Here is a 19,553-nt window from a genome sequence, read left to right as displayed (position 1 = left end):
ATCTGATTTTAATCAGATTGGCGGCAGAGTAGCTGTGGTACTCAGAAGTTTGTCACATTTCCATTTGAGTTGCTCTGCTTCATGTTCTCGTTCTTCCGGGATTTTAATTGTATTCCAAAATGAATTCTACGCTTATAGGTTAAATTTAGTGTCTGTGAGGCTAGTAAAGCCAAAAGCAAAAATATTTCTCGTGTTTTGTGACACTGAATTTGTACTTAAGGAACAAAAAAACTTGTGATTTTTATTGATATGATATGACGGTCTTTGCTTTCTAATGGTTAGACCATTAATCTATATACAACCCTTTATTCAGCGGTAGGCCTAACTTTGTCAACCCTTGCTGCCACAACAAACACTGTTTATTCCAACAATCCCACGCTTCACAACAAGCAATGCGCCCTCAACGACTGAGAGTTCACATCCCAAGCAGACATAACAGACGCAACTTCAATCGTGTTGTGTTGTTGTCAATACTTTTATTTTGCTGTACTTTATGAAGATCCCAACATTACAAGTTGCATTTTCATAAATCCACCATTAGTAGGCAATCTAAAAAACAGGTAACGTCGAAAATTCTCCGATCAGAAGGAAGAAATAAAGTCATCGTTAATATCAGGGGTACATAAGGGCATATTGACACGGACTTCTTCCTGCTTGCAAAATATATCACATTTGTATATATGTTTAAATCTTCAGTGACACGTAGAATTCAAACTCGTGTATGGAAGTTGTGAAAGACACAATACAAAACTGTTCAGTTGCGACAGGCTCAAGGGTTTTGATCAACATGCTGTAGGTATGAGTGAATAACAGAAACGTGAGATGGGTTGTATAACACTCTACATAGGGGAAAAAAAAATTTCCTCCAAAATCATGACTACCCTGTAGTGTATTGTAGCCCTGATAGGAAATTACAAGTGGTGACGAATCCCAAACTGCATTGGAAGTAATTTTATCTCCGGGTTGGTGTTAGTTGTGATGTTCAACTTTTGATTTGGACAGGTACAATGTGACGTTTGCTGTATGTGTAGCGACGTTACGCCCAACACGTCGCGGAAAACAAACAGCCAACGTGATTCACAAAGTCAAGAACCTGGAAAGCTTATGGCAGTTCGCGCCTCGAAATTGAAAGACAAACTTTTGCTCAAACTTTCCTTAAGGAATATTTCAACCATTCTCTTTCAAAATCAAGAATAAAAATCGGGGGTCACAGAGCAAATTTTGTTACTAGAGAAACAAATAACCCAAGATTTACCGATATTTGAAATTCAAAATGGCCGCCATCCCTGTATTAACTCCATGGAGAAAAATAAAATTTTCAAATTCCGAAAAACCACTCAGGTATGTTAATGCATGGGCATAGGCTTGCATACATGTAAAATCAGTTTGAACATACTTTTTAATCAGACCTGGTCAGAAAATTGTGAAAATTGCCAAAAATATGTTTCGCATTTGATTAAGCAAAATTTATCATAATATATTACCCAAGTCAGGTCACGTGACCATAATCTGTTATTTTCTCGCCAAAATTGTATATTGCAAATAACTGAATATTCCAACCGTTAAACATTAAAATATTTAAAATATTATGACCAATTAATGTAAAATGGGATTGCAACTTGTGTTAGAACTAGTGGCAGATGCAAAATTATTGAATTTTGAATATTATTTCTTCACAAAAACAACAAAATACAATATTTTTGACGTTTTACATGAATATTTTGAATATCAGAAAGAAGTATAGATAGAGTTTCAAGAGTGCCATGTATTTTTGAAAGAATATGATAAATGTCGTTTCCAAAAGTGCAAAGAAAATCAAGAAAATTTAACGGTTTACGGTTGGAATATTAAAATTAATAAAGACGTAAATTTTGGCGGGAAAATATCCGATTTGGTCACGTGACTCAACTCGTCAAGATTTAGGGAGACATTTTTTTAAAGAATTTAATAATTCCAATAATTAGGCCAAATATCAATCAAATCTGGTGGTTTTTAAAGTTAATTGATCATTTTCCTACTTTTGGGCTTGATGGGTACAAACACCCATGCATTAACTTACTTGAGCAAGTGAGTGGTATATCAGAAAAGAGTTGTACAATTTTGAGAGTCCAAATTTGTGTACCCGAGGCGCGTTCCTTAATTTCCCGTCACAAACATACGTGACTTCAAGAGGTGAACATCCATGGAAAACACACTCGGAGATGTTATTTTGTTTAAAAAAACTCTTGGAAATTCAGTTATCAAATTATTGACTCATTCTTGCAAATGATGATATGTACAGGCGAGATTAGGCAGATGTACAAAAAGAGTATCCGAAGTGCTCGCCCTCATATTACACTAGAATGAACGACGTATATATAGGAAAAAAACTACAGCAAAATTACTGTGAGAAAAAATACAGACTCAGTTAATTGAGCTTTTGTTCTACAGTGTACTATAGTAATCAGGAATGTACAAGTTTTGTATGCCAACTCTTTCATTTTGTTTGCAAGCAAAATTTAAAACAATTTGGAAGATGGTGACGGAATGCGTAGAGATATGGCTTCTGTTTTAGTGAATCATAGTAAAATTGGCAAAATTGTTGCACAGGGCCACTACCAGTAACTTTTGATGTTTTCACTATTTTTGTTTTAATTTCAACTATAGTTCCTTGTTCTACTCCCGAAAGCACGTTGAGATACACAGTATTCAGCTTGTCAACTCGACCCGTGTATGTGTGAATTGATTTGTTGCTGTGACAGGTAAATTTCAGTACGGACTAGAATTCACAAGTTAACAATAACAGTGTTTTTTACACGTATAGACGCTGTGTCGACAGACTAAATGATAGATGTTTCAACATGCTTTTGTGAGTAGAACAGGAACTTACCATAGTAAAACCGATCAGAAGTTAAAGATACTGGTCCTGCGACTGCAACTTCGCTGCACTTTTCATTACTTTTGCTCTGTTTATGATCATCTTGTCAGCACACATTCTGTACCTATGTAATGTCAAAATGTTATTGTTTGCGACTGAGCTTTAGCCCTGACTAGAAACCACTTTTCAAACATAACATTGCATATCTTACACACTGAGTCGTGTTCGCAAGTACGGCCACTGTTTTATATTCCTACATACATTAAGGTAGCATGCGCCTCGAAAGTGACAGACTTAAACTTTTGCTCAAACTTTCCTTAAGGAATCTTTTAGCCATTCTCTTTCAAAATCAAGAATAAAAACCGGGGGTCACCGTGCAAATGTTGGTACTAGAGAAACAAATTACCCAACTTGAAGATTTACCCATATTTGAAATTCAAATTGGCCGCCATCCCTGTGTTAACTCTATGGAGAAAAATAGAATTTTCGATTTCGAAAAAGAAAGACGGTGAAAAGTTTTCTGACACCAAAAGCTTTAAAATGAACCCATGCAAGTGGTAGATGTGAAAAGATTTGTAAAAGTTTAAAAGTCCGAAGGTCTGTTCCAAAGGCGCATTCTACCTTACTAATAAAGAGTCTCAGTGTTTTAGGCTCTATAGAACTAAAAATTGAAAAATTTTACCAAAAGTTAGAGTAACTGAATTGTAGCAAGTGATTATAGCACCTTAAAAAACGGGGGAGGGGGGTTCAGTCTGCCGCTATGCGTACGGGACACAGTTCTCTTGCTATGCGCACATCCATTGTGCATATTGCGGCTGTACCCGTAAAATTGTGACTTCTGCCGAAGCAGCTTCATATTAAAAAACAAAGGACGCGGCCAAAGTTTAATAATTTGGCAAAATGTTGCACTGATAGAAAAGCTGCAATACTGGTGAACTATGACCATGCATAAAATGTTGAATTTGCTTCACATTTGCTCGACATTCATCGCCAATTTCTGGAAGAGGCAATGTTTATCAAAAAGAAAGTCGCGCAGCCGCAGACTGGACGACCCCTTCCCTTTAAGGACAGCGCGTTTTCAACTTGTTGAACGAGCAGACTCGTGCACACACATGTAGTGTGTTCAGGCTATGAAATGGAGGAGTTAAATAACGTGTTTCCTGTTATATGTCCTATTCAAATTATGTTGGTAAGTCGAATTTCCTGCCTTCGAGTATATCTTATAAAGCTCGTCTTTGCTCAATTGTTATTAGCACTGCACGGTACCTCACAAAACAGTGGAGGGAATGTGTTAGCACATAGTATATTTTTCAAGAACGTCAAGGTACTGGTTGCAGTGTTTCACAAGGTATCAACAACACACCTGCCAAAGTTGAAGGAGCCATTTTGGATTGCATGACGTCTTCTGTGGGATTTTTTTTTTGTGTCGTAACAGCCGAAAGATTATAAAATCAGTTTGGGTCAGTGGATCGGACCTAGGTTAGGTCGCTACTGGGTTTATGTATTGTTTTATTTCATTGACATTTTCCTATGTCGCACGGTTTGGAGGCAAATTTAAAAACGTAAGGAACCGGGGCATTGAACCAAACTAAAAACGTTTCAAATAGCCATGTTTCTGGTACTAAGCTATATAGCTCTATATGAGGACGACAGCCTAATAACAGTGGTACATGAGGTGATGTACATCCTACTGGAAACAGCGACACTCGGTGTCTCAAGTGTGTACATGCTGACAATAAACATAACCTGTCGTCAAAAATATTAATCTATTACAACGAATCCTTTTTTTTAAAAATCGCTTTGTTTCAGTATTGGCCTGCTTTGAAAATGAGCAAAGCTCTACAAAATTTCCTGAACTAAAATGCCACCTTCAATCTGCTAACTTCTGACGTGATACAATATTATTACAAAAACGTGGGTAAAATACATGTGTTGATAGAGTTATAATGTAAAATTATCTTTCATTCTATACCATTATACCATTGCACCAATCGAAAATTTTATGTTATTAAAATGAAACTTTCGAAAAACTTACACACAAAATGGAAATTATTTCTCAGCATAACAATAAAGGTGCTAATTCCAAATTATACATAATTTCAGATATCGGAAACTTCATCGACTCCTCTTATTCGGACCCTGTAAATATGTTAATTCAAAACATCACTAAACTTTGCCAAAGCCGAGTTGTTTCTTTCAATTTGCTCCGTGGATAATTGCTCAGTGACTGACTGTTCTACACAACAACGTCACGTCCGGTTCTGGAAACGTCACTGCCGGTTTTTAAAACGATAGATATGAATGAACCACTTAATTACAAAAAAAATTATGACCATATAGTGCTGATTCTCTATTCTTAAAAGCCTCTTTTTGACAGAAATTACTTCATATTGCGATAATATGCCAGGTTTGTCGGTATTTTTGAGATATCCTAAATTAGTAATTAAACTACTAAGGTCCTAAGGTCCTTTGTGGGGGAAGGCAGTGGCAATAATTAAGCAATAAAGCACTCCCAGCGACGGTATACCACGAGATTTTGACCAGTTCACGACATATATGCGATAGCGAGTACATATATGGAGTGCACTGGTCAAAATCGAGTGGTATACCGTCGCTGGGTGTGATTTATTGCTATTATATCATATCAGTATATTGAAATTCTGGCGAGGAACGACAAAAAGAGATCTTTGCTCAAGCTGAGAGTTCGCGCGTATGCCAGCCGTGGTATATCGCCAATATACCACGGTTCTTTTCGCGTCTCAACCAATCAGATCGCTGTATTTGCGCCATCTATATACTAGTATGATATAATTAAAAATAAAGTGTAATTTCCATCCGGTATAAAAGAGGGAGCTATCTTCCCAAGTTGCCTGAAAGTGAGGGAGTAAAAACAACATTTGTACCGTCAATATTAAACTTTCTATGTATTGGCCTATGCTCAACTTACATTTTTCATAAAAAACAAAAGCAAAAAACTTTCATTGAAGACTCTAAGCGAATAGCTGACCCCTGACCCTATTTGGCTTATACGTTTAACTTTTCTACATTTTTCTGCCTTGAAGGACTAAAGCCCGGGGTGGCAAGTTGAGATACAACATCAACGCTGCTATGAGATGTGAAAACTGTAAAATATTGTGCTCCTGTGAATGTGTCTTTCTGAAGTAACTTTTCACTGACGTACGTAAGACTCTGTCGCTTAAAAAATAGAGAAAGCATATTACACGCAAGTGGAAACCCCATTCATAGACCCTCGAGGGTCTATGCCCCATTCGACATTTGTAATAAAATATTATTTCGAAGTTGAAGAACAGTAACACTGATATCGCCTCTAGAAATACAAAATAGAGCTTGTTGGAGCTTGAGCGAGCCTTTTCAGCCAATTTTAGGCACGAAGGAATGTAAATTGTTCAACAGCAAAAGCGTTGAATCAAGTCAGAAAGAGCACCAAAGTAGGTTATAGGCGTAAGCAGAACGGGTTGTCGATTAGTATACCTTATTCGTTTCCAGAAAATCCTTCTTAATTTTCATAATAAGAAGTTGTGATGTCCTCTATACAAGGCGCCGCCATGACACTCTCCACACCCTGAGGCCTCTATTTGAAGTCATGATTCGCCGGCCTGGTACGTGCACAAACCGTCTTGCATTTACAATCAAGAAGATTTCAACAAGATGATTGCAACAAGAACAACTTCTTTCCGTACAGAGAAACAGCCTGATATGTGCAAACCACCGTAGAATCATCGACTCTTGACCGGGGGACTCACTAATCGACTCCACGCTACTCACACTTTCGAGTTACCAGCAATAGTGTGTATCGGAAATTCGAAAAGCGAAAAGGTTCTGAAAGATCACCCACAATTATTATAGAGTGTTAGTATATGGTGATCCCTTTGGGAGTCCTGAACAATGTTAATATTGGTTTTCAGTCATGTTCCATGAACGCTCTTCCGTTTCAGTGCATATGAAGGCATCATGTACTGTTGAGAAAAGTAGTGGTTCGGTTTTTGAAGGACTGACAAACAGAATCACTTTCATTTTTTACCTCTGAAAAGTCGTAATCCATAATTAGTACCATCAACAACTGAATATATTCCTATAAAATCACCAGCAGTTGCAAACTGGGACATTTTTATACATGGCATACGTCCAACATCCGGGTCTTTGGCTCTTGAACAACTGTCAATCAGAATAGGCTACAGGGACAAATATTGAGAACATTAATCGTTCTTATACCAATTTCCTTCTACACTACATCTTTTGTCAACTCATTTTGAAACTCAGGTGAAAATTACGATTTTAATATCTATTTTCTGTAAAATTATTATTTTATTTGACATTTTTGGATTTCATTATTGAATATAGTCGCCATTCATAGTTTGAATATTAAATAAAGACCAATTTGGCTTACTCTTATCTACAAAATGCACGACTCCTAATTATTTCCCAAACGATTTTTACAGCATTTTTTTCTGAGCCGAACGTATGGGCGAAAGTTTAGCAATATAATAATTTCCAATTCAAGTATCTCGTTGATGTCGTGAAATTCAATTATTAATAAAATTTTCAACATATAGTTTTCGAATAATGTCCATCTAGATTTACTTACTTGAGTTAATTATCATATTGTCTTATTACTGTATAAAATGCTCCTACGTAAATCACGATCATAATTAATACTGATATAAAATATCATCGAATTCAAGGACTGTTTTACTTATATCAAATTCAATCGAGTTGGAGAACTATTTTCTCCTATACTTAGCCGTGAACGACGGAAAAATATATTCTCCTAATATAACTTACTTTGTTTGTGACATCTTGAAACAGGTTTGAAAATTTACAAGATTGCGTCATTCGATACTGCTAACGGTACAATATTAGGAGAGAGGGCGTGATTATTTTTTGTTCAATTGAGAAATTTAGAACTGTTTGCATCAGATACGCTTTGATCAAGATGAAGGCACGGTAGCTGGTGTCTGCATAGACCTGACAAATACTTCAGACAATATGGAACAGATGAAAAACAACTTGACACTTCTTTGACCCATAGCACCAGTGGGGGAGTTGCAAATAGCCTGTGCAGATCATGCGCAAAACAGAGGCAAGTTATCGGTACCCTGGACCAGAACATCAGTACAAAGTGTGACACGCAGTTCTAACAAAACGTCCAGTTTCGCCAAAAAATGCCATATGGAATGTGGCGGTGTGATACAAGGCTTCAGGTATTTCAATGGAAAGAACAACATCGAAGACCGTAAGAGGATATTGCCCGAGGCCCTAAATGCTCGGTCGACCCCTCAAACCACACTTTAAAAATTGGCAACTTTGTCTCAGTAAATCCTCCATCCAACGTCAAAGTTCTAGGAATAAAAGTTGGAATAACGTGACTGGCAGGACAAATATACTGGGCGATGACTGCATTTCACAGAAAAAAAACATTGACAATAAATAACCCGTGATGGCGCCCGAAGGTAGTTTCAAAACCGTATTTGCAAGTGCGTGTCACATATATGATGTAAACCTGTACTGAGAGAAACGTAAAATGTCATTGAATTAATGAAGTAGGACAAAATATAACCATGTAAGGTGTACTGTGTGAGTAAAGTACCGACACAAGGGTACATAATGATGTACTACGTCACCGCATCTACCCAACCTAATACTATCACAATCATTTCAACTTGCTCCCTCTCTCTCTCCCCTCACTGCCAATACATAATACTTGGCAGTTTTGTGTAAATGAATTCGTGGAAGGCATTTTGTGGAATGCTATTAAATGCGGGTGATCAGTCTCGATCAATGAGCTGATGATAATCAGCACCGTGAATCAACAACGTTTTCAAGTAGTTTATGAGTCTCCTCAGCCCGTAGAGGTAGTCGTCATCTACAGACGTTGAGGGCACCACGTGCGGAAAGTCTATCATCCTTATGTCGGTGAGGGCGTCGTGGCTATTTTCCGCTGGCGTGTTACCCGATGAGCTGCATGTAGGAGTTGAGGTGTCGACACATTTCCCGCCTTGTAATTCACCTCCGGAAGACGAGTGTCCTGTTTTCTCCCCGCTATTATGACTTTGCTTCTCACCGTCGCCATTGGAAACCGCGTACTTGCGGGAGTCCCTGACGTCATCGTTGATGACGTCTAAAATCACGTCACGGTCTCCGTTCCTGAGGGATGCTGCGGGCGCCGGCGGCGGGTTGCGAATTTCCGAAATTTCCGTTTCTCCTTCATAGACGAACAGAAGAGAACTTGACACAAAATGATATTTACATTGCTTGTCGAACCAGTTTTCTATCTTCTCAAGCCGGTTTATGAATGCCGGGACTACGTCACAACGAAATGACTTCCTGTTGCTGAAGTATCTTACCAAACCTATTAGTAATTTAAAAGATGAAAACCAGTTGTAAGATATATGTAAAGCATTTTGCCGCACACCCTTTGCTGTCAAGGAGGAAAAGCTATGCAAACAAGAATGGTAATGCTGATACTATTGCCTTTCTAATCGTTATCCGACAACGCCCTCAATTTGAGGGGAAAGACAAAATACAGACAGCCATATTAAAACAAAGGTATACTAGAATGGTGAAATGAATGTAATCTTGTTTCTATGCTGGCGTCTGAGAAAAATCGAGAAACGATGAGACTCTCGTCTCGGGATGGGTGCGGGGGTCATCTCGAAATGCGAGAAATGCAAGACGGAGCAGATCGGGGAGGGAGATACGTCATGGGGGTCGTCGAGCAAATGTGAAAGTTGGTTTCAGAGAATCGATTGAATGATCAATAACAAGCAAGTTTTTCATTTTGGTACATACCGTGAATGATCTGGTCCTCACTAAGCTCTCGTCCGTAATTTCTGTCAAACATCACATAGTCTCCTTTCGATGGATGATAAATCTTCAGAGAGAATATAGACGGAACAATGTTTCATTATACATGAAATTAAGATACTAAAATAACATGATGATAGACTGTAAATTGATTTGAATTACTAAAGATCTGATTGAATATTTGGAAAACGGATTTTCATCGCCGCTGGTCGTCTGGTTTTGTCGACGTCAAAGACTGCTGTGAATTGCCCACTGTGCACAGTGAGGGCGCATAGCTAGCTCACGGCGTTCAGACATTGGGTGCGGCATGCAGAATTGGCAAGGCTCCAACAAGCTTGTGGTCGACATATTTGAAAACCCGCTACTTTACCAGATTGGACAACGTTGGCAGATAGTTATCAGTCTTTTGATAGGTTTATGTTGGTCCAAGCGACACCTGTATAGAAACGCTCGTTCATCCGGTCACCATGACTTCTGAACTTGTGTCATGACAGTGATGGCAGAAGCGAAGTTAGGTGACGATATCAGTACTTACAGGTGTTTACTACTGTGTTCACTACTATAATGTAACATTATAATGATAGAACACTGTCTAAAGAATACTGAGATCACGTAAGAAAATATACATTATTATCTATCCATTTACATCTATCGTAAAAATAAGTTGAAGATTCGTTTTATGGATGAATTTTATTTTTTCTTGACATGAAAATGACTACAAAGCGATTTAGTGTATTTATTCATCTTCAAAAAAGTTTGAGTTCAAGGCTCGTTTAACGAATGTATTTTCTTTTGACACAAAAATGACAACGAACTGTGACCTGATGCCGTTTTGGTTAGATCCCAGCGATCGAGTTTAATTTAGGTGTGATGATATGTAGGTTTGTATTCTTTTGACATTTCTTTTGAGTGTTTAAAACTTGTTTATAGATATATCTGATATCTGATAAACACATATGTCGTCAGTCACATCATACGATTGAAAGCAGTTTGTTTCAAAATTATCTGCTGCGAGCCAAAGACACGGCTGTGTACGATTCAAAGATTTCTGCAAACGGACATCATGAGCATGCTGGGATACGCTGCCATCACTTACCCTCATACCCAGGATCTGGAAGCCCATCTTTGCCAAATGTGGGTGTTTCAGCGTGCTGCTTCGCCTTTTCTGTTGAGTAGCGTCCCGGACATGGGCACGTCGACCAATTTTGACGTCCATGATGCACGGTTTCTTAAACTTTGACGTGACATCATCAAGCTTCATATAGTTGACTGGACACGTTTGATAAGGAAACGACGCGAGGATATTCCTACCAACATTCACAAACTCTCAATTTTTTTAGAGGTGCTGTACACACTTTCACAATATTTTCAGTCTTTGTGTTTGATCCAGTGAGCTGCACATTGATAATTCAGGTTAACAGAAGAGACTACACCTTCCAAAGATCAAAGCTAAGATCACCCATAGGGGTTTTAAACGTATTATCTGTGCAATGATACAATTTGTAGTGCTCTGATTGTCACCGAAATCAAAGCTCAAGGGCCAGTAACTTCGACTTTTGATGATTTTTACATTTTTTATTTTGTGTGGCACTTGCAAGTGATTGTTCTACCCCAAACACATGTTGAAATATCAACTATTTAGATTGTCAACATAGCGCCTATGTGTAGAATGCATTGTTATCGTTTACAGTTGAATTCTAGGCCGGACCAGAATTCACTCATCAACAATAACAATGTAGTCGGGGGGCATTACGTGTAGTCCGTACATGTACAGGCTGAATTGACGAGCTTAATATGTGGATCTGCATATTATGCTTTGGGGAGTAGAACAAGAAATTATGGTTGATATTAAAGACAAACGTAGCGAAAAACTCATCAAAAGTTAGAGTTACTGGTCCTTTAACATACGGTGCAAAACGATCTGCCATTATGTTCTGCAACTGAACTAAAAGGATACTATAGGAGTCTTCTTCACGAACTGTACCGATGAATTTTGGCAGGAACCCCCTCAGACCGGTTATTACCGGATCTGACTGGTCCTCTCGGAAGACTTCTTGGAAGAATCCCAACTCTCTGATGCCACTTGGCCGAGTTGAAATTGGCTTGAGAATTGTACCGTCTGAGCTCTCCAAAAGACCTTTAAAATGGGAACGAGAAAAAAATCGTTAAAAATGTATAAGAATTTGAGTAAATGAAATATTCGAATGTTCTTCGACGATTTGAACCATCTGCAATTATTCCATTCCATGTTACTGTAGTGGCATAATGTACCTGACACATCAATATCCCATTTACACGAGCTGTCGTATCTAATTGGAAAATTACGAGAGTGCTGGTTGAGGGCGCGCAATTTTCAAAATTGTGCACGCCACAGTCCCTCCATCGAAAAGTCGTGACGACACTGCACAAGAGATACAGACGATTCTCAGCAAATTTGTTCACACTTGTGTTCTTCCGCACTTTTTAGTTAGGCAATACAGCGATTCTCTTGTGCATTTCGATATATTCGATGTAGTGGCTGTGATACGTTCTTTTAACACATATAAGCCATCTGATGAATAAAATGCATCACGAAATATCCATATATGTTCGCTAATTTTGCAATATGAAGACCCAAAAGAAACCTTTACAATACGGAATTGACACAGACAACTTAATTCACGACCAAAAGTGAGTTAAAAATAGTAGAATTTAAATAAACACACGATACAGTCCCCGACCCTGGAACTGGAAATAACAAATGCTTTGCAGGGAAGTCAAACTGTGCGCGCATGCGTCAGATCAAGTGAAAGGATGCCATCAAGGTTACGACTTGCAACAACTTACGCTCTGTCGACAGAAGTCACCGGATAATTTGAAAACAATGGTAGACAGACAATATAACTTAGAAACTGAACACGTAATGAACTTTATAAAGAACAATATGATCTCCCGTAATTTACAGCAAAGACTGCCGTCCTAGACTCACCGATTGGTATTATTAGCCAAACCAATCAATCAGCAAATTGCTTTTAAATTTAGCAGACTCTAATATCTATCAAAAAGGTAGCGCCAAGTTATTTATAGGGTCTAAAATTTAATGAAACGTTCAATCGTCAACATATTTCGATACAAGCGACGACGCTTTTTCAGATTTTATTCTCCATTTTAAAGCCTCTGATGAATAGGGGGTACATCGGCCGGGAGAAAATAAGCAAACACATTAAAATTCCTTTTAATAAGCTTCATTCAGATGCACGCGGGTTTTGTAGTATTGCAAAGTCACCTTGTTAGCTTGTAGGTAGTTATTTTGACAGTCACATCTTGCTTGCGTCTGCACAGAAAATGAGCAACTCTGGCGTTGACGTCTATTGTTATGACACGTCCAATCTGGACACATAAAGGGCTGAATAATCAGTCTTTTAAAAAGAGGGTAAAGTTTTTCCTTAAATCTACCAGAAGAAAGTCTACCAGGGAAAATTGTTCGGTAAAAATTGGAGGGTAGGATTAGAATATTTCTTCAATGCACGTCTGCACGGTAACCTTGTGAACTCTGGGCTTTTCCAGAAGGCTGACATATTTCAAGAATACGCAACTAATGTGGAAGTTGCAACTTAGGGTTGATGGCATGATGTTATTATACAGGCGGAGCTCGAGTTTTGTTTTTGTTTGTGTTTTGTTTGTGTTTTGTGTGGTTCACTGGTTAGAAATAGGGCTGGACGGGTAACGAAACCCTACGGGCGCGGACAAAGCAAGTTTTCATTTACTCCTACTGCTCGAGAATTCCTCAGTAAGGTCTTGTCGGGTCAAGTCAGGTCAGGTCAGGTAGGTGAACTTAGGTTGGTTTGTTTAGTTGATCACGAGTGGAAACTAAAATCGCACGTGATATTCACAAACAGCTACAGAATGGTTGAATGCATAATTTGTCAAGGGGCGTCGTCTATGAGTGCTTAATAAAGTAGACAATAAGAGGAAATGTATTTTTAAGAAAACAAACGTTGGGTTCATGCCCTCGAAGTTTACAGGTCAAGGCGCCCTCTTGGGAGTGTACTCATACCACATCACGAGGTAGGCGGCTGTCTGACTGGCGTAATGGTTGTTATCAGTCCTAGAGACGATAAGAGACGTGCTTTGCGGGTAAATATCGCACGTCTCACGAGATTTTGTTCGCTGACTCGCTGACTGGGCCTGGGCGATATCATCTCGTCGCCGTGAACAACTGACCTCTTTACGGCAGTAACGACCACACTTGTTTGGCCAGATAAAGAAATGTGTGTTTCCAGTAACTCGACCCTCCCTATTTAAAACCGTCTGACCCTAAATTTTCAAAAATTATTCATGATTTTGCGGAATTGTGCTGTTGCTTGATAGATCACACTAAAATAAAAATTAAAAAAACAAAAGGTTGACGACCGACTGACCTACCCATTTCCTTAGGGCTTGTTATCGGAAACGTAATTTTTATTACGCCTCACCCCTTGCATGCGTAAACTTGTGGAGCTGTAATGAAGCTGTTACTTCAGAACTACAATGCCGGAACGATGTACCAGCATGAGTCGGACAGAACCGATTTCAAAGGAAGTATTTTCGCCATTGCCCGTTTGAAGTTCTCGGACTAATCTCTTTGTCCGAACTTTCCTTGACAATCTGTCTGCCCAAATCAGTCACGATAGAGTTGTCGAACTTGAATACAAAACTGTAAGCATATCCATTATCATCGTACTGCAATATTTGCAAATCCGCCACCCTTTGATCAGTGATAAGGGATGGACCATTAAATGTTATGAGAGATGAGTCGGCAACGTGGGTAAACTTTTCTACAAAGCAAATCCCGCTAATTTTTTACAGCTTCGGTTCGTAAGACTTTTTCGGGGGGAAAAAGGCAGACTGCGAAAAAATAGCAATATATGTGCTCTGTAGACTTTTCTTAATTTTAACCACCATTTCTCAAGATCGAAGTAGCAATCCTTATTATGAGTCTGGAGAGAACAGTCGGCGGTTTATCGATGGTAATTCAAAGGTGCATTAGAAGCTCAGTACGCGTACATCGATATTCTTGTAGTTATCACCGTCGCGTCGTGAAAGCCTGCAGTCTTTCCCATATTCCGCTAAAATGATTAAAAGAAAAGAGTTGTCGTGAATTATAAAGGGTTTTCTTCTCCTCAGGATTTTCTGTTCTGTGTATACAAAATCTTGTTGCTTTGATTTCCGTCATCCTGATTAATCACGATTACTGCTGACTGTGGACTGCATGGCATCTGTGACATAAACCTTAGGCAGCGGACACCGTTCAAAACTGTACCGGTGATGGCGCCTTTCCGGCGAAGCAGGCAGGGCATCCTGTCAGTGATTGAACACAACCAGTACACCGGATCTGCGTTGAGCTCATATCGATTACATCACCTTATAAATTACAATGTGTTTAGCTTTGTGACCTGTGCATATAAAGATATGTCAAAATGACATAAAAAACTGTGGTATCTGCGGATTTATGAATTTTTCTGGACACATTCGCGCATATACGACATACAAAATAAAATTTCTACAGAAATCCACGTAATTCAATTTGCATACATGATTCAATTCACTGGTGACCGTACTACATCTACGACGCATGGTGAATTGACATGCGATGGTGAAGTATTCCATAAGCGATGACTCACACACTTCGTAAAACAGCCTTAGTGTCGTCAACCACTCGTCTCTTTACGACAATGGCCAGACGTTTGCCAGAATCTCAGAGCTGAACAACGAACGCGCTGGCTGGTGAGGGTGGGATTCAGATGACGTCGATGTATTTGACTAATTTTGGGTGGAAGTGTTGCGTTTGAAAAACAAGACCATTAAACACCTAAAGTTAGGAATTCGATATCGAATGATGAAAGCCAATAATACAATAATTTGGTGACAGTCGTCCACGGTGGATCAGGAGACATGATACCATTAAGGCCTGCATAACTGACGGTGACGAGTGACTATATTGATATTAACACATTCGAATCCATGGGTCAATCATGATACGGAACAAGAACCCATCCATCGGCTAGGGCAATTAAGCTGGTGGAAGACTTAAAATAGCTCGTGAATTATTACAGCAATCAGATGTCCGCGGGTAGATGTAACGCCTGGCATACTCATACGCACGGGCACTGAATAGAGTATGCATAGATGGTAGGGTCAAAGGTCATCCCAAAACTCGATATTTATTATCGACTGGATTTGTCAAATAAACTGAGTGATGAAGGTTTGCCGTCTTCACGGGAGGAATCTGCAACTGTATTTTTAAAGATTTTGCCCATGACATTCATGAATCTACGCAGTTGTGAAGAATGATGATCCTTATCATTGTACGACAATGGATGATGAACCGTGACCGAGACGAAGGTATTTTTACTTTCACCGCACCTTTTGGCGAGTATCTAGTAGTTCTGTCATACTAACTTGAACGCTGAACTGGCGACCGTTGTACGTAGATTGCACTGCTTGGAAGGAACAAATGCGATGACCAGACCAGTTTTGATCCATTAAAAATAACATCATTACAATAGGTCTGTGTCAAAGCCAAGTAAATGTGCGGGTGCCGATGCTAATACCGGTATTAATTGTCCATCGTGTCCATGTGTAGCTAAAAAGCGCCAGCAGGCGACCCTAACAGGTGTGACGAGAATCGGTTGGACAAATTTGCACATTATATGCTACAGAAGCAAAGAACCCCGGTCGCGTATAAGAGTATGGCACATGGCCGTTTGCAAAGAACACAGTACGAATAGTATAGTTACTTGATGACGACGCATTTGTGTGATTCTGACGGTTTCTGTCATCCGTATATCGTGTGTTTCTACCATTCTCTCCGGATAATGTATCCCCCCAAAACACTTACACAACGCGACAATAAAGGCTAAAACACACCCTATATATCCTGGTAAGATACGTAGGCATGCTGGCCGAGAAACAGCTTTAATTATTTTTCAGGCGACCTTTGCGTCTTAAAAGTAAAACAATCATAGATCATACGATATCGACTAGCAACGGTTCGCAAATACAGCATGGCAAACAATCGGATCGATATATTTTACGGCTACGATTTAGTGGTTGCCAAGGTCACGGTTCGATGAGCCATTATTAAACTTGAGTAGGCTTAAAGCAAACATTTCGAACCTATAAACGCTTTGAATCGAGAGCGCACAATAGTTTCCACACAACCGTTAAAATGTTTAATCAAACACCTTGTCAGATTTTAATGAAGTTATTGAGATCTCACTGAAGTCTGCGTGGTTACGTGGTTCAATTACTTGAACCTGTTACAGTACAAAGCTTGCTAATTTGAGCTAGTGGAGAACGAGTGCAATTTTGCATCGGTTCCCTTCTGTAGAGAAAATAACATCCAAAAATGCTGTGACGTCTGTGAATAGTAATAACATAGAGTGACCTGTATTTTCGTACCAAAGGTCATTTTACGCTGGTAAATAAACTTAGTTCGTTAATTTGACCAGGTTGAAACGGAACGCACATAATTTTTCTGCCTGTTCCGTTTCTGTGGATTAAAAAGCGATACGAAAATATTGTGACGTCAGTGTTTGTCGATAATAATGGTTATGATGAGGCCTGTCACAAGACAATGTGTACGTGGTAACCAGCTTGACAACGGACCGGTTGCATACCTGTGTCGATAAAATGGTGTATGGCGGCATAAATTACATGAAATATGTGGCTCAATGTCGCCCTTCTCTGATGTGATTTACAGACTGATAATCAAGGAAGGTATCACATGTCGAGCACGATGCGCCCATTCTTTTCTCAATGCTAGATAAACACAAGTTCTTCGTTTCTGACGCACAGTTGGTCATCAAAACATCGTACGACAATTTTTCAATGACAAGCACCCAAATTATAAATTGTCGTTCTCGTTTTTGATTTTCAAGGCACAATGTATCATTTGGTTATATCTTAAATATCTTCGTTCTCGAAGACAAGTTTGTGTACTTTTATTTGTCATCCTTAAGCATGTTGTAATGAATAGGACTAACCTTGCATTTACGACGCATGGTGTGTAATCTGTAATATTATTGATGGCAAACATGATTCTCGTCAGGACTTAAAATTCATTTACCAACGATAAAATTTGGACATTACATAAACTAAAAAGATGTGTTGTAAAAGTTGAACACAAGGAATTTCAAAAGGATTTCTGGAGTAGAAAAAGAAACTGTAGTAAACGAACCGAAACCGAAAATGAAGCAAAAGTTACAGCAGATAGTACTTTATAAGGTGTACGTATTGTGTAGCTTACTAGTAATGGTCCATGAATATTTCTTGAGTTAACCGGGAACATCGAATAGTATGTCGTTCTTTCAGTTTGAGCAAATCACAAAATACACCATGAATATCACTTCTGATCACAGCATTGAGAAGCATACATCTGCCCTCCCAGACATATCATAGTAGAGCATCGTTCATAAATCATATCCAAGTTTCATCTACTATCAAAGCTACAATGTTTGTGTTACATAAGAGCTTCTTAGCTTCTTAAAATAATCAATTTTACTGCTTCTGTCAAGCATAAACTTTACTGCAGGACTTATTCAGAATATTACTTTCGTCATATTTTCACTGCTTATTAGTCATATCCATATTACAAGAAAGGTCTGGACGATGTTCAAGTGTCTTGAGGTAGCACGCGCCTTGAAATAGAAAAGACTTAAACTTTTGCTCAAAGTTTCCACAAGGAAACCTTAAACCATTGTCTTTCACAATCAATAATAACAATCAGGGGTCACCGTAAAAAATAAGATACAAGACAGACAAATTACCGACACGAGACGTTAAAGATGGGCGTCTTCTTCAATTTTCGATTTTTACAAATATAGGTCAGTAAAAACTTTACTAAATCTATGGCCTTCCAAATGCGCCCACACAAGTGGTAAAAAGGATCATTTGAAAAGATTGACAGTACGAATATCTATCCCCAAGGCGCATTCTACCTGAATAAGTTTGAGGTCGGACTTTGCATCCACATAGACGACTGCCTTGATTCATAGACAGTTTATTGGATTGGCCCTATCAGCAGAACTTACACGCTGGCGAACGCATTCACCTCACGATATGCGCAACAACCTGCAGCCATTAACGCGACAGCCTGCTGAAGTTTATTCCTGGAATTTGCCCTGTTTGGACATTTATACGCCCACAACTTGGTGCAAGTATAAGAGTTTGCATACAACATCAGTACAATACTATGTAATGGCGTGAAACCTGCACAACCTTATACCTATTTTCCTAACGTAAAGCAGGACAATACACACATGCAAATTCTTGTGAAATTGTAAGGATCTCTGGTCAAACGGTGAGAATCTTTACTCCCCGATATGATAAATATTGAATTATTCTTGGCGAGTTAAGCGCGAATGGTATTCAATCTTTTTACTTGAAGCATTTATATCTTCTATGGCATGGTGTCATGCAAGCACGCATAGCGAGATTGAGTAAATCGCTCACAATTAATCTCAGCAGGACGCTCGTACAGTGTACTCAGAATAAAATATCATTCATAACACATGAAAAGCCATAGTCAAGCATCTCGACGTCGTTTTATATGGACGAAGGCCGAAAGACGAGGTCGAGATGCTAGACTAGAAAATCCAAGGCATATCTCACTTCCTGTACATTTTCTACGTGTTTTGCGATGTAAGCATACTGACGTTGTAAGCTTATACTTCCCAATTCTGTATACAGTTCTGCGCTTCTACAAACGTCTGCCCTTAATACGTCAGAGATAGTCTTACGCAATGGTTGTAGATAATTGTTATGGAAAATATGACACATCATTTTGACATTGTGGCTATTACATGTTCAGTCTCAATTATCGATAACGTCCGATGGTTCTACCTAGTAG

At 38.9% G+C, this 19,553-nt stretch overlaps 1 protein-coding gene across 1 annotated transcript in view; it reads right to left on the bottom strand.

The window, feature by feature from the left end:
• Positions 1-456: 456 nt before the first annotated feature.
• The window catches only part of LOC139122728 (inositol polyphosphate multikinase-like), a 30,174-nt gene continuing 11,077 nt past the window's right edge, over positions 457-19,553 (bottom strand). Inside the window, exons 2-5 of the mRNA XM_070688399.1 lie at positions 11,640-11,819; positions 10,779-10,951; positions 9,668-9,749; positions 457-9,227 (exon numbers count right to left, since the gene is read on the bottom strand). Coding sequence (XP_070544500.1) covers positions 8,644-9,227; positions 9,668-9,749; positions 10,779-10,951; positions 11,640-11,819 — 1,019 coding nt within the window. The 3' untranslated portion in view covers positions 457-8,643. The remainder of the gene's footprint in view (positions 9,228-9,667; positions 9,750-10,778; positions 10,952-11,639; positions 11,820-19,553) is intronic.

Source organism: Ptychodera flava, chromosome 22 (genome assembly GCF_041260155.1).
Source record: "Ptychodera flava strain L36383 chromosome 22, AS_Pfla_20210202, whole genome shotgun sequence".
NCBI classification, from domain to species: domain Eukaryota; kingdom Metazoa; phylum Hemichordata; class Enteropneusta; family Ptychoderidae; genus Ptychodera; species Ptychodera flava.
Note: the sequence above shows the minus strand (reverse complement) of the source record. Positions and strands in the feature narration are given on the sequence as shown.